General features: G+C 65.5%; 1 protein-coding gene across 2 annotated transcripts; it reads left to right on the top strand.

Annotated features, from left to right (window-relative positions):
• Positions 1–822: 822 nt before the first annotated feature.
• On the top strand, positions 823–10,479 carry LOC102101121 (inactive phospholipase C-like protein 2). 2 transcript variants are annotated; one of them, XM_005531462.3, is made up of 6 exons: positions 823–954; positions 5,117–7,606; positions 7,798–8,001; positions 8,581–8,656; positions 10,086–10,195; positions 10,294–10,479. In XM_005531462.3, the coding sequence occupies exons 1-6, from the start codon at positions 949–951 to the stop codon at positions 10,477–10,479; spliced, it is 3,072 nt and encodes a 1,023-aa protein (XP_005531519.1). In that variant the 5' UTR covers positions 823–948. The 2 variants fall into 2 exon arrangements, with proteins under 2 accessions (XP_005531519.1, XP_087924236.1); XM_088068110.1 differs by lacking the exon at positions 823–954 and adding an exon at positions 4,266–4,371.
• The last annotated feature ends 907 nt before the right edge of the window (positions 10,480–11,386 follow it).

Here is an 11,386-nt window from a genome sequence, read left to right as displayed (position 1 = left end):
GCCAGGCACGAACCTGGCTGAGGCCTGCGCTCCCATCCCTGCTGGAAAAAAACGGGAGCAAAATTTCTGCTCCAGGTCGCGGTGAAGCTTTGCCTTGGGCTGGGAGCACCCCGCAACAAAAGCCTTGAGGCAGCTGCCTGGCAGAGCCGTGCGGTGCCAGGGCTGCTCTGGGCGGCTCTGCTTGCGCTGCCGTGCCCGGGTACCACCCCGGAGGGAGGGGAGGTCGCTGGGGTGGAACCCGCTGGGCAGGGCCAGGCTGCTGCGTGCCCGCCTGGGTTTGGATGCCAGGCTGCAGGGCGCAAGGTCGATTTGAGTGCCCGACTGCAGGGTGCAGCTTGTTTCGGGTGCAGGCTCATTTGTGCTGCTGGTACCAAGGCTAGAGGGTGCGGGTGCCCGGCTGAAGGGTGCTAGGCGGGGTTTGCGTGCCCGGCTGCAGGGTGCGGGCTCGGCCGGGGTCCCACCGGGATGGGGCGGCTGCCGGGCCCGGACGCTGCGGTACTGGGCGGAGGCCGGGGATGCCCCGGCGGTGGAAGGTGCCGGTGTCCGATGGCCGTCCGCGCCCCGCCGCTGCAGCTCGGCGCTCGGGGGCCGCGCAGTCCCCGTCCCCATCCCCATCCCCGCCGCGTCCCCGCCCCCGGCCCGGCCCGTCTCCTCCTCCCGGCCGCGCCGCCTCCCGCCCGCTCCGCCACTGAGCCCGCAGCGGCGGCGGCGGCGGGCGCAGGCTCCGGGCGCCCCCGGGCCCCCGGGGCGCCCGCTGCCGGGGGCCGGCGGGGGAGGGCGGAGGGGCCCCGGGGCGCCCCGCCGCCGGGCTCGCCCCGCCCCGCCGCGCCGCTGCCTAACGGGCCCCGCGGCGGCGGCGGCGGCAGCCCCGGCTCGGGCTCAGGCAGCAGCAGCCGCGAGGACTCGGCGGAGCGGAGCCCCGCGCCCGCCGCGCCCCGGGCCAGCATCATGAAGGTGAGGGCCCCGCACCGGCCCGGCCCCCCCGCGCCCCGGGCCCGGCCCCTGCGCAGCGCTGGGGTGCCGAGCCGTGTCCCCCAGCCGAGCCCCGCGTCCCCCCGCACCGTCTCTGTCCGCCGCTCCTCGCTCCCCCTGTGCCCGTGGGGCCGCTCCGAGGAGCTGCAGAGCAGCCGCATCCCCCGGGCGACCGAGGGTCGCCGCCTGCCCGTGGTGCTGGTCACGCCGGGACTGACACGGCGTCCCCGCGCCCTGCCTGGACCCAGGGTCCCCAAGGGCACAATCTGGCCCGGCCCGGCTCTGTGGAGTGTCCATGGATCGCCCTGTCAAGTGCCGTGGCCACGCTGCAGCATCACCCGGTCCTGCTCAGGACACCCCTGGGTTCCCGTGAGAAGATGCCCGCTCCTGCCCCTGGAGCAGCCTCTGCTCTCCCGTGCTCTCTTCCTGACAAGTGCTGAGCTTCGGGCCTGGCCTGAGCAGCTTGCAGTCTGCTCCCAACACCTGGTGTTGGTGTTGCCGGGCCGTGGTGGGGCCGGGGTCTAGGGGGGTCTCCCACCTGGGTGGGCAGCGGATCCCACGTGTGCTTTCCTAAATGAACCCCCTTGATTGTGCTGATGCCAGCGGTACTCGCTGACACAATAGGTCACGTCCGCCCGGGACTTGCCTCCCCGCTCCCGGCAGCCTATTTTAAGCTGGGATTGCTCCGGTGCTATTAATACCCGGTGAGGGGGCTGTTTCCGTGGTGCCCCAGCCCAGTTTTCTGGACAGCGGAGTCAGGACCCTGAGTCCCTGCCCGCGCCCGCCTGGGCTCTCGCTGCAAACTGTTGCGGGGGCGGCCGGGCTGTGCCCACGCGGTGACGGCACCGAGACCTGCGAGTGCTCCCGTGCTACCAGAGGCTGCTGCCAGTGCACCGTCTGTGCCCGGTTTCCTTGGGGACCTTGCCGAGGTCTCCTGCTCCTCCCGGGACGGACCAGCATCATTCCTTGCCCAGGGACCATCCGTGGGCATGGCGGGCTGGGGGTGGTGAACATCTCGCTTGCACCGGGCCGGGCACATCCCTGTCACCACCTGCGTCACCGCGGGATTTGGCCTCACGTGAAGGTCGGGTGGCCCAGGGCCAGCACTGGAGAGGGAGGGCGCTGGCCCGGGAGAGGTCAGACCCGGACAGTGTCCCCAGCTTGTGCCGATCCGTTGTGCATCTCCGAGTCCATCCGGGGCCTGAGCGGCAGCGGAGGCACATGTGGAAAGAGCTGCCAGCTCTGTTATTTTTTGGGATTTCCAGAACAGGCTGGAGGAGTGAATCTGAAAGTGCGACTCACTGGCTGTGTGGAGACAGGGGGGCCTGAGGCACCGGGGTTCAGAGCTGTCCCCTGCAGTGTCCCTGTGCCCTGGCTAGAGGACCTGCTCCCTTCTTTCTTCTCAGGCTGAAAGCGGAGCGGGCTGGTGGTCCCGTGGGCTGAGAGGGACTTGGGGGTATTGGATATTCTGCAGGAGGTTTCGCTTCCATAGCATTTTGCTGCTCTGTCCCCCGAGCCCCCTTCCCATCGCGTGCCAGTCCCAGGAGCTGTGTGGTGCCTCTGCTGGGATCTGACTCCACGGCCCCTCGCCGGGGAGTGGCAGCTGGTGCCGCGGGGAGTGGATGTGTCAGTCGCTCTCTTCTTGGCAGGGAACAAGCGACGGTAGAAAAGCCCTGACTGTGCCTGGCCTCCCACTGCCTCAGCTCCGGGGCTGCTGCCTGCCCGCACCCCTGCCCACGCTGGATTAGGGGTAGCGGGGAGACCCGGGACCTGGGGAATTCAGCTGCAGATGAGTCACGTCACGGCCAGGCTGCGGGATAAAGGGAAAGGAGGGACAACTGATGGGCCCTTCTCCATCCCCTGCTTTGAGAGTGGGTTATGTGGTCGGTAACGGTGGCCGTCACGTGGAGGCTGAGATTAGGGCATCAGCACTCACCAGGGCACTAATGAAGGAGATAATTGGCTGAAGAGGTGCTTAACACACGCTGCAGTGCTGAGCAGGGCAGGCAGCTGGGCTGGAACGTGCCCTCCTTGTGAGCCCACGCTCACCACTGGCACCGCCATCGGCATCGCGGTCTGTGCTTTGCTCTGTGGAGCCCTGCCTGCTCCCTGCCAGCTCGGTGGCACAGCGAGCAGGATCCCTGATCCGGCCGGAGCTCTGCCCTCTGTCTGGGGGTGTTCCATGCTGTCATGGCCGTGGGCACCGTGTCCTCCCGGCTCCACTGCTGCCTTACTCGTCACCTGCCTGCGCTGCTCCTGCCGCGCCTCGTCCAGCACTCCGTGGGCTGTCCCCCGGGTTGAAGACCACCGGGAACAGCCTGGGAAAGGCTGCCAGGGAGCAGAGGCTCTTCCCCGCCGGTCCCCAGGCAGCACTGAGGAGCGTAGGGCGGCTGCAGACGGGAGGCTCCTCGCATCCCCTGTTCGCTGTTTGCCCGTTCAGAGGGAGAAGCGGGGTCTGTGTGCGCTCTTGGCTCTGTGCCACCCATCTGCACCCCAAAGTGCTGCAGCGGGCACCCCCTCCCCTATCTACGCCTGAGAGGGTGGGGGTCTGCAGGGAGGGCGTTCGGGCTTTCGCCCTGAGCCGGGGTGCGGGGGGACCGGCGGGGCTGGTGCCGGTGGGGTGTGTGTGGCCGCCTGCATCAGGCACAGCTGGAAGCAGGTCCCTGGCTCTGGGTGCACGCAGGCCCCCCGCCCGTGTTTCCTTTCCGGATGGATTTCCTGTTTTCAGCTGTGGGGCCCGGTGCGGAGCCGCTCGGGGTGGGTGCGCCGGGCGGGGAGCGGGTCCGCAGAGAGGCGGGGGTCCTGCCGGGGAGCAGGAGGTGCGGCTCTCGGTGCCCATCGCCCCTCGGCCAGCTGGGGGCTGCGGCTGCCTGTCAGTGGGGCGCTCAGATTGCAGCACGCAGGAAGCATCCGGCGTCGAGTTCTTCCCCGCAGGGCTGGCCGATGGCGTGACCTGCCGCTGAGCGCCTGCCGACCCGGGATGGCTGGCACCGAGGCAGGGTCTTGGAGCTCGGCCAGCTCCCTGGAGCAATCTGGCAGCGAGAGGATGCAAACAGCCACCACATCCGAGCTCCGGGGTAGTAGGATATGCCTGGCTCTAACAAGGTGCTCAGGGCTGGTGCTGGTTCCTCCTTCCCTGGGCATTCCTGGAGGATTCCCCATTCCCTGGGGAAGCCACACATCTATTTGAGTGACCTATCCCGGATGCCCTTGGCTGTGGCTGCCTGACTCCGTGGGGCAGATCCCAACCCTCCAGGATCAGGCACGGCATGTGCTTGCCCAGGCGCAGCCCCATGCAGGAGCTGTGGAAGTCGGGGCACTGAAGGGGAGCAACCCCTCACCTCCAACCTGGGCAGCTGAGCAGGACCTGCCTCTGACAGAGACACCACCAGATTAGAGGTGACTCACCATAATCTTGAAGAAGTGGATTAAATCTCCTCCTACTGTGCTGCTTAATGAAATCCATCCCATAATACACTCCTGGCCCTGCTGTTCCCCCTTATCCCCTGCCAGCCCCGTGGCAGCTGGGTCCCCCTCCCCGTAGTGAGGCAGGACAGAGTGTGGGTATGAGGTGCTGGCAGCAAACAGCCCGTGCCCTCGTGACCCTGCGCTCTGTGGGACAGAGCCGTGGCCACGGTGGTCCCCAGCGTGTGGCACTGGCAGGGACTGTCCTGCCCCGCTCCTCGCAGGAGAGCAGGGGCTCTGCCTTGGGCTCTCTAGGAGCAGCTCTGCTCATGCATCACATGCCGGGTGTCTGTTTTCCTCTGATGTCCCCAGGCCAAGCAGCCAGGGGCTGTGCTGGGCTGCTGGCTCATGGCTGTGCCTGTGAGGGTGAGCGAGCAGTGGGGAGGGATCCAGCTCAGGGCCAGGAGCAGGAAGGAAGGAAGGAAAGCAGAGTTAAAATAAGCCAGGCAGTGAGCTGTGAGGAAAGCCAGGGCTGGAGCTGGCTCCCAGCCCCCCAGGAGAGGGGCGGACTGGTGTGGACTGGGCTTAGTGTGGTGCTGGGGCACCCTGGGGCAGTGCTAAGCACTACTTTGGGCTGGGTTGGGGTGGGGGGACCATGGGGAAGGAGGATGCCAGGAACTGGTGAGGCCTGTGCTGCCTGGCTGTCCCTGATGACTCTGCCCCTTTCCCACCCTGGCAGGATGGCTCTCGGCAGCGGCCAGCACAGAAGAAGAAGACAGTGTCCTTCAGCTCCATGCCCAATGACCGCAAGATCAACAGCACAGCTGCCTGCATCTCCCTCATGCTGGAGGGCTGTGAGCTGAAGAAGGTGCGCTCCAACTCCCGCATGTACAGCCGCTTCTTCGTGCTGGATGCCGACATGCGCTCCGTGCGCTGGGAGCCCTCCAAGAAGGACTCAGAGAAGGCCAAGATCGAGATCAAGTCGGTCAAAGAGGTGCGTGTGGGCAAGAAGACACCTGTCCTGCGCAGCAATGGCCTCTCCGACCAGTTCCCAGACGAGTGCGCCTTCTCCATCATCTATGGAGACAACTACGAGTCCCTGGACCTGGTGGCCAGCTCAGCAGATGTGGTGAGTGCCTGGGTGATGGGGCTGCGCTATCTGGTGTCCTATGGAAAGCACAGCCCTGAGGCGCCTGGGACTGGCCACCCCAGCCTCCGGACATCCTGGATCTCCTCTGTCTTTGACCTTGCTGACCTGGAGAAGTCTGGCCGCATCCCTGTGTCCCGGGCTGTGCAGCTGATCAAAGCACTCAACCCTGGCATGAAGACCTCCACCATCGAGCTGAAGTTCAAGGAACTGCAGAAGGCCAGCGAGCGTCCTGGCACGGAGGTGGCCTGTGACCTCTTCGTGGAGGCATACTGTGAGCTCTGCACCCGCCCTGAGATCTTCTTCCTGCTGGTCCAGTTCTCCAGCAACAAGGAATACCTGGGTGTGAAGGACCTGCTGATGTTCCTGGAGGTGGAGCAGGGCATGGAGGGGGTGACAGAGGAGAAGTGCTTGGAGATCGTCAGCAAGTATGAACCCTCCAAGGAGGGCCGGGAGAAGGGCTACCTGGCCATCGATGGCTTCACGCGTTACCTGCTCTCTGCTGACTGCTCCATCTTTGACCCACAGCACCGCAAGGTCTGCCAGGACATGGCACAGCCCCTCTCCCACTACTACATCAGCTCTGCCCACAGCGCCTGCCTGCTGGAGGACAACTTCTGGGGCCGCTCAGACATCAGTGGCTACATCAGTGCCCTGGGCCTGGGCTGCCGCAGCATCGAGCTGGTGCTGTGGGATGGCCCCGAGGGTGAGCCTGTGGTCTACACCAGCCCCTCAGCTGCCTCCTGTGTGCCCTTCCGTGCCGTGGTGGGGCTGATTGACCAGCACGCCTTCACTGCCTCCGCCTACCCCCTGATCCTCTGCCTGGTGGTGCGCTGCTCGGCCCCCCAGCAGCGACTCGCTGCTCAGTGCCTGCGCAAGACGCTGGGGGAGAAGCTGTACCTGGAGCCCCCCAACCCCGTGGCGTCCTACCTGCCATCCCCGGAGGAGCTCAAGGGCCGCATCCTCATCAAGGGCAAGAAGCTGCCGCCCACCTGTGAGGACAGCGAGGGGGAGGTGTCGGATGAGGAGGAAGGCTGGGAGCTGGCGCGGCGACTGGGCCAGGAGGACCGGGAGGCACCGGAGGGAGGTGGCCTGCGGCGGGTGCGCCTCAGCCGTGAGCTCTCGGAGCTGGTGAGCCTCTGCCAGGCTGTCCCCTTCCAGGACTTTGAGAGCTCGAGACGTGGGCAACGCTACTGGGAGATGTGCTCCTTCAGCGAGGTGGAGGCGGGACGCTTTGCCAACGAGTGCCCGGCTGAGCTGGTCAGCTACAACAAGCGGTTCCTCTCCCGCATCTACCCCAGCCCCATGCGCATCGATGCCAGCAACATGAACCCCCAGGATTTCTGGAAGTGCGGCTGCCAGATGGTGGCTATGAACTACCAGACACCAGGGCTCATGATGGACCTGAATGCGGGCTGGTTCCGGCAGAACGGGGCCTGTGGCTACGTCCTCCGCCCGGCCATCATGCGGGAGGAGGTCTCCTACTTCAGTGCCAACGCCAAGGACTCCCTGCCTGGGGTGCCTGCCCAGCTCCTGCACCTCAAGGTCATCAGTGGGCAGAACCTGCCCAAGCCCAAGGGCTCGGGGGCCAAGGGGGAGGTTGTGGAGCCCTATGTCTGTGCTGAAATCCATGGCATCCCGGCCGACTGCGCTGAGCACCGCACCAAGACAGCCCTGCAGAGCGGGGACAACCCCATCTTCGACGAGAGCCTGGAGTTCCAGATCAACCTGCCGGAGCTGGCCGTCCTGCGCTTCGTTGTGCTGGACGATGACTACATTGGGGACGAGTTCATTGCCCAGTACACCATCCCCTTCGAGTGCCTGCAGCCTGGCTACCGCCATGTCCCCCTCCAGTCGCTGGCCGGGGAGCCCCTGCCCCACGCCACCCTCTTTGTGCATGTGGCCATCACTGACCGCCGTGGTGGGGGCAAGGGGCACCGCCGGGGGCTGGCGGGGCGCCGGGGCCGCCGAGTGCGGGAGTACACTTCCACCAAGGCCACTGGCATCAAAGCCATCGATGAAGTCTTCCGGACGGCCACCCAGCCGCTGCGGGAGGCCACTGACCTGCGGGAGAATGTACAGGTATGGACCCTGCAGAGGCACCCGGGGACCTGGCTTGTGCAGGGGAGGATGGGGCTGGACTGAGAGTGGTGGGGAGCCAGGCTGTCCCCCTTTTCCCGGGGGATGTGAGCGAGAAGCAGAGAGCTGTGGGAAATGGGGGTGCTCCTGGGGGTCTGCCCAGCTGAACTGACACTGGACACTGGTCTCTGCAGAATGCATTGGTCTCCTTCAAGGAGCTGTGTGGGCTGACACCCGCTGCCAATATGAAGCAGTGCATCCTGACGGTGTCCACGTGGCTGCTGCACAGTGACAGCGCACCCAGTGTCACCCTCAACCTGGCAGAGCAGTACCCCCCCATGGAGGCCCAGGGCCCCATCCCCGATCTGCTGCGCAAGGTCCTCACTGCCTACGAGACGGTAAGTGCCGTCCTGCCGGGCTCAGCTCCTTGGGGAGGCTCCCTGGGATCAGAGGGACCAGCAGCCAGTGGTGGTGCAGGTTTTATGGGATGAACCTGAGTAGGCTTGTGGGATGAACCCAGGCAGGTTTTGTGGGATGGATCAGAAGGTCCAAGGATGGAGAATTGTGAGCTCACTGTCCCCATCCTGGGGCAGAGGAAGGTGAGTGGCCGGGGGCTGCATGAGTGCTGCCCAGGAAGGAGTCTTGCCAAGGCACAGGCTTGCCCAGATCATCTGACCCTTGGACACTGCAGCCCCTCCCCTATGTCTGCACTGCCTGTTCCTTGTCCTGGTCCCACCAGGTGGGAGAAATCCCATTAATAGCCACAGCCAGAGCTGTTTCCTTCTTTTGTGTTGAAGGGAACCTGGCCATTGGCCAGGTGCAGGTCACACCATACCCAGCCATGTGTGGTGAGGTGGGAAGGGCCAGGCCCTGGGCTTGGTGTGGGGACAGCCCCTGATGAGCCCCATCTCCTCATCCACTTGGCTGGGGGCACAGGGCCAGGGCTGGCCAGCTCCTCACGCTGCCCCTCTCCCTAGATGATCCAGACTAGCCGGACGCTGATCGAGTCTGCCGACGCCGTGTACGGGAAGCTCATCCAGGCACAGCAGGCAGGTGGGTCCTGGAGGGCAGCCCCAGCTCCGCTCTGGCTCTGGCTGTGGACCCAAGCACGTCCTGGGGCTCAGGGCTTCCTGCACTGGGGCAGGGTGCAGGTGGGTGGGCTGCAGAGCTGTGTGGTAGGGAGCAAGCAGAGTGGGGGAGGCTGATGAGGAAGCGGGGAAGAGTCATTAGCTGTCAAAAACCAGAACATAATTAGTGCCAGAAATAACAGGCTAGGGCTGACGGCAGAAATGGCAACTGAGTGTTAAGACTTCCCAAACACATGGCAGAACCCACACAGGCAGGTGCTGCTGCTGCCTGCCCTGGTCCTCCCCGCAGGTGCCCCCACTCTGGCAGCTGCCTGGGACCTCTGGCCCCACTCCAGGCCCTGATGGCTGCGTGGCCCTTCTGTTGGCTGGGACCCCACAGGGATAGCCCCACCAGCTCCAGAGACTTCTGTGGGCTCCCCTTGGGGCTGGGAGAGTGTCAGGAGCTGGAGGGGCTGGGGAAGAAGGAGGGGGCCCTGCTCTGCTGTCCCCGCCATGCCAGCCTCACTGCCAGCAGCCGTGTTTGTTCCCTGCCTACGCGGCAGACGGAAATCTCCCCAAGCTCTTGGCTCAGCTCTGCCACTGCTGTGAGCACTGGGGGAGTGGAGCAGTGGGGCACAAGCTGCAGGGCACAGATTGGTGCTGTGCCCTCTGTGCTGCTCTGGCTGCTGCACTGGGGTGCTGCAGGGCAGAGCGATTCTGGGGTGTGCAGAGGGATTCAGAGGTTCCAGGGGTGCCGGTAGGCAGCAATTTGGCGGCTGCAGCCCCCACCCCCGTGCTCTGCTGCTGCCTGTCCCTGCTTTCACCCTGGCCGTGCTGTGGACAAGCCCCTGCGGTGGCAGCACAGCCGGAACCCGGCTGGCAGGAGCTGGGGGTCCGGGGAGCTGCGGCGGGGGCGTGGGGCCGTGGGAGCGCTGATTGGCAGCGCGAGGGCGAGCGAGCTGCGTGGGAACCCTCGCGTGGGCCCAGAGCCGGTGCTGCGTCAGGAGGGGTAAATATAGCACCCACTCAGGGGATGTCACGTGGGGCACAGTGACGGGGCCTGCGCTCCGATGGGGGGGTCTGGTGGCCCTGCTCCCACTCCCCCCCAGATGAGCCATGGAATTCAAGAGCTGTGCCTCTGTCCAGGGTCTCCGCTGCCCTTCCAGACCTCTGGGGTCCAGAGCGGCCACAGGCCACAGCTGACCATGGTGCTGGGATGTTCGGGGTTCCACTGGCCCAATCATTTGGGGCATAGAGGATTCTTGAGGCTCCCGGGGCAGGGGGGAGCCCACCCAGCCTGCAACCCCATGGTGGGCAAAGGGCATCCCTCTGGCTTGGTCCCTGTTGGTCGTGGGTGGTGGCTGTCCCTGTGCCAATGTCCCTGCACCCACTGAGCACCTCTCCCACCAATGCAGGGATGGATTTCCACAAGGAGCTGCACCGCATCGAGACCAAGGAAGGGCTGCGGGGCCGCAAGCTGCAGAAGGCGCTGGAGAGCTTCGCCTGGAACATCACCGTCCTCAAGGTGAGGGGCAAAGGCTGCAGGGATACCTCTGCCCTGCCCTGTCCTGCCCCTTCACCCTCCTGCCTCCACCCTAACACACCCCCGTCTCCTCCCCGCAGGGCCAGGCTGACCTCCTCAAGCATGCCAAGGCGGAGGCACTGGACAACCTGTGGCAGATCCACAACGCGGGGCAGTCCTGCGGCATCGGCAGGAACGGATCAGCCTCGCCGGAGCCCTCTCGGCTGCAAGCTCCGCTGGAGCCCATCCCTGAGACAGACGGAGGTGGCGACACAGCGTCCTGCTGACCCCGGTCTGGGGCTCGGGGCCCGGACTGAGCACCCTTGGCCGCAAGGGGCCGGGAGCAGGGAGCCCCAGCCTGCCCGGGGAATGTGTGTGAGGCTGGGTGCCTGTGCTCTGCCGTGTTGAGGGGCTTGCACCAGAATTCAGTGGAGAGGTTGGGAAGAGATGTCCCTGCTCCCTTTTGCCCCACCAAGCTCCCAGAGGACTCATCCATCCCCTCCATCTGCTTCTGGAGCCCGTACTCTGCCGAGGGGCCAGTGGGGATGCTGGTACCCCAGTGCCCATGTGCATGTACCCAGCCTGCTGTGCCAGATGCCACGTGGAAAAGCAGCCCCAGGTCTGGAGTTCTGCCCACCCTCTCCAGGGCTGCAGGTTTGGCCTTCACCAGCCCTGGGGAAAACCTGGCTGGGGCAGGAAGGATCCTGACTGGTCCTGTCACCTCCATAGCATCCCTAGGGTCCCCACTATACAGAGGAGCTGGGAGGTTCTCTGGTGCAGCAGATGTGGGGCCAGGGTGTCCCTGAACAGCAGCCGTGGCTTCTGGCATCAGGGAAATGTTTGGGTTCATCCCCCAGGGCAAGGGAGTTCAGCACAAGCAAAGGCTGGAGGTGGTCTGGGGTCAGGCGGGGGCTGTGCAGTGTTATAAAGAGTGCAAGACCCTCCCTGGTGCCCTGTGGCTCCCTCTGTTCCAGGCGCTGGAGCAGGATGGGATGGTGTCACCAAAGGGGATGGAGGGTGGCAGCAGGTACAGGACCCTGGTGGCACCATCCCTCCCTGGCAGCAGCCAAGCGCAGGGTGACGGCTCACCACGTCAGTCAGGGAGCCGTAGAGCTGCTGGCAGCCCTTTGTTCGGGGGTTTAATTAGCCTAATGGGGCTCTGAGCAGCGGCCCCTCGCATTGCGCTGCTGTCGG

Source organism: Pseudopodoces humilis, chromosome 29 (assembly GCF_049639895.1).
Source record: "Pseudopodoces humilis isolate 2021_Gansu_Grassland_sample_001 chromosome 29, ASM4963989v1, whole genome shotgun sequence".
Taxonomy (NCBI): Eukaryota; Metazoa; Chordata; class Aves; order Passeriformes; family Paridae; genus Pseudopodoces; species Pseudopodoces humilis.
The sequence above is the reverse complement of the archived record's forward strand: the minus strand, read 5'-3'. Positions and strand labels throughout refer to the sequence as shown.

Bases quoted from the DNA above. Each gene is read 5' to 3' on its own strand.
- LOC102101121 (XM_005531462.3), top strand. The intron at 8,002-8,580 runs GTAAGTGCCGTC...CCCTCTCCCTAG, and splicing joins TCCTCACTGCCTACGAGACG to ATGATCCAGACTAGCCGGAC. The intron at 10,196-10,293 runs GTGAGGGGCAAA...TCCTCCCCGCAG, and splicing joins GGAACATCACCGTCCTCAAG to GGCCAGGCTGACCTCCTCAA.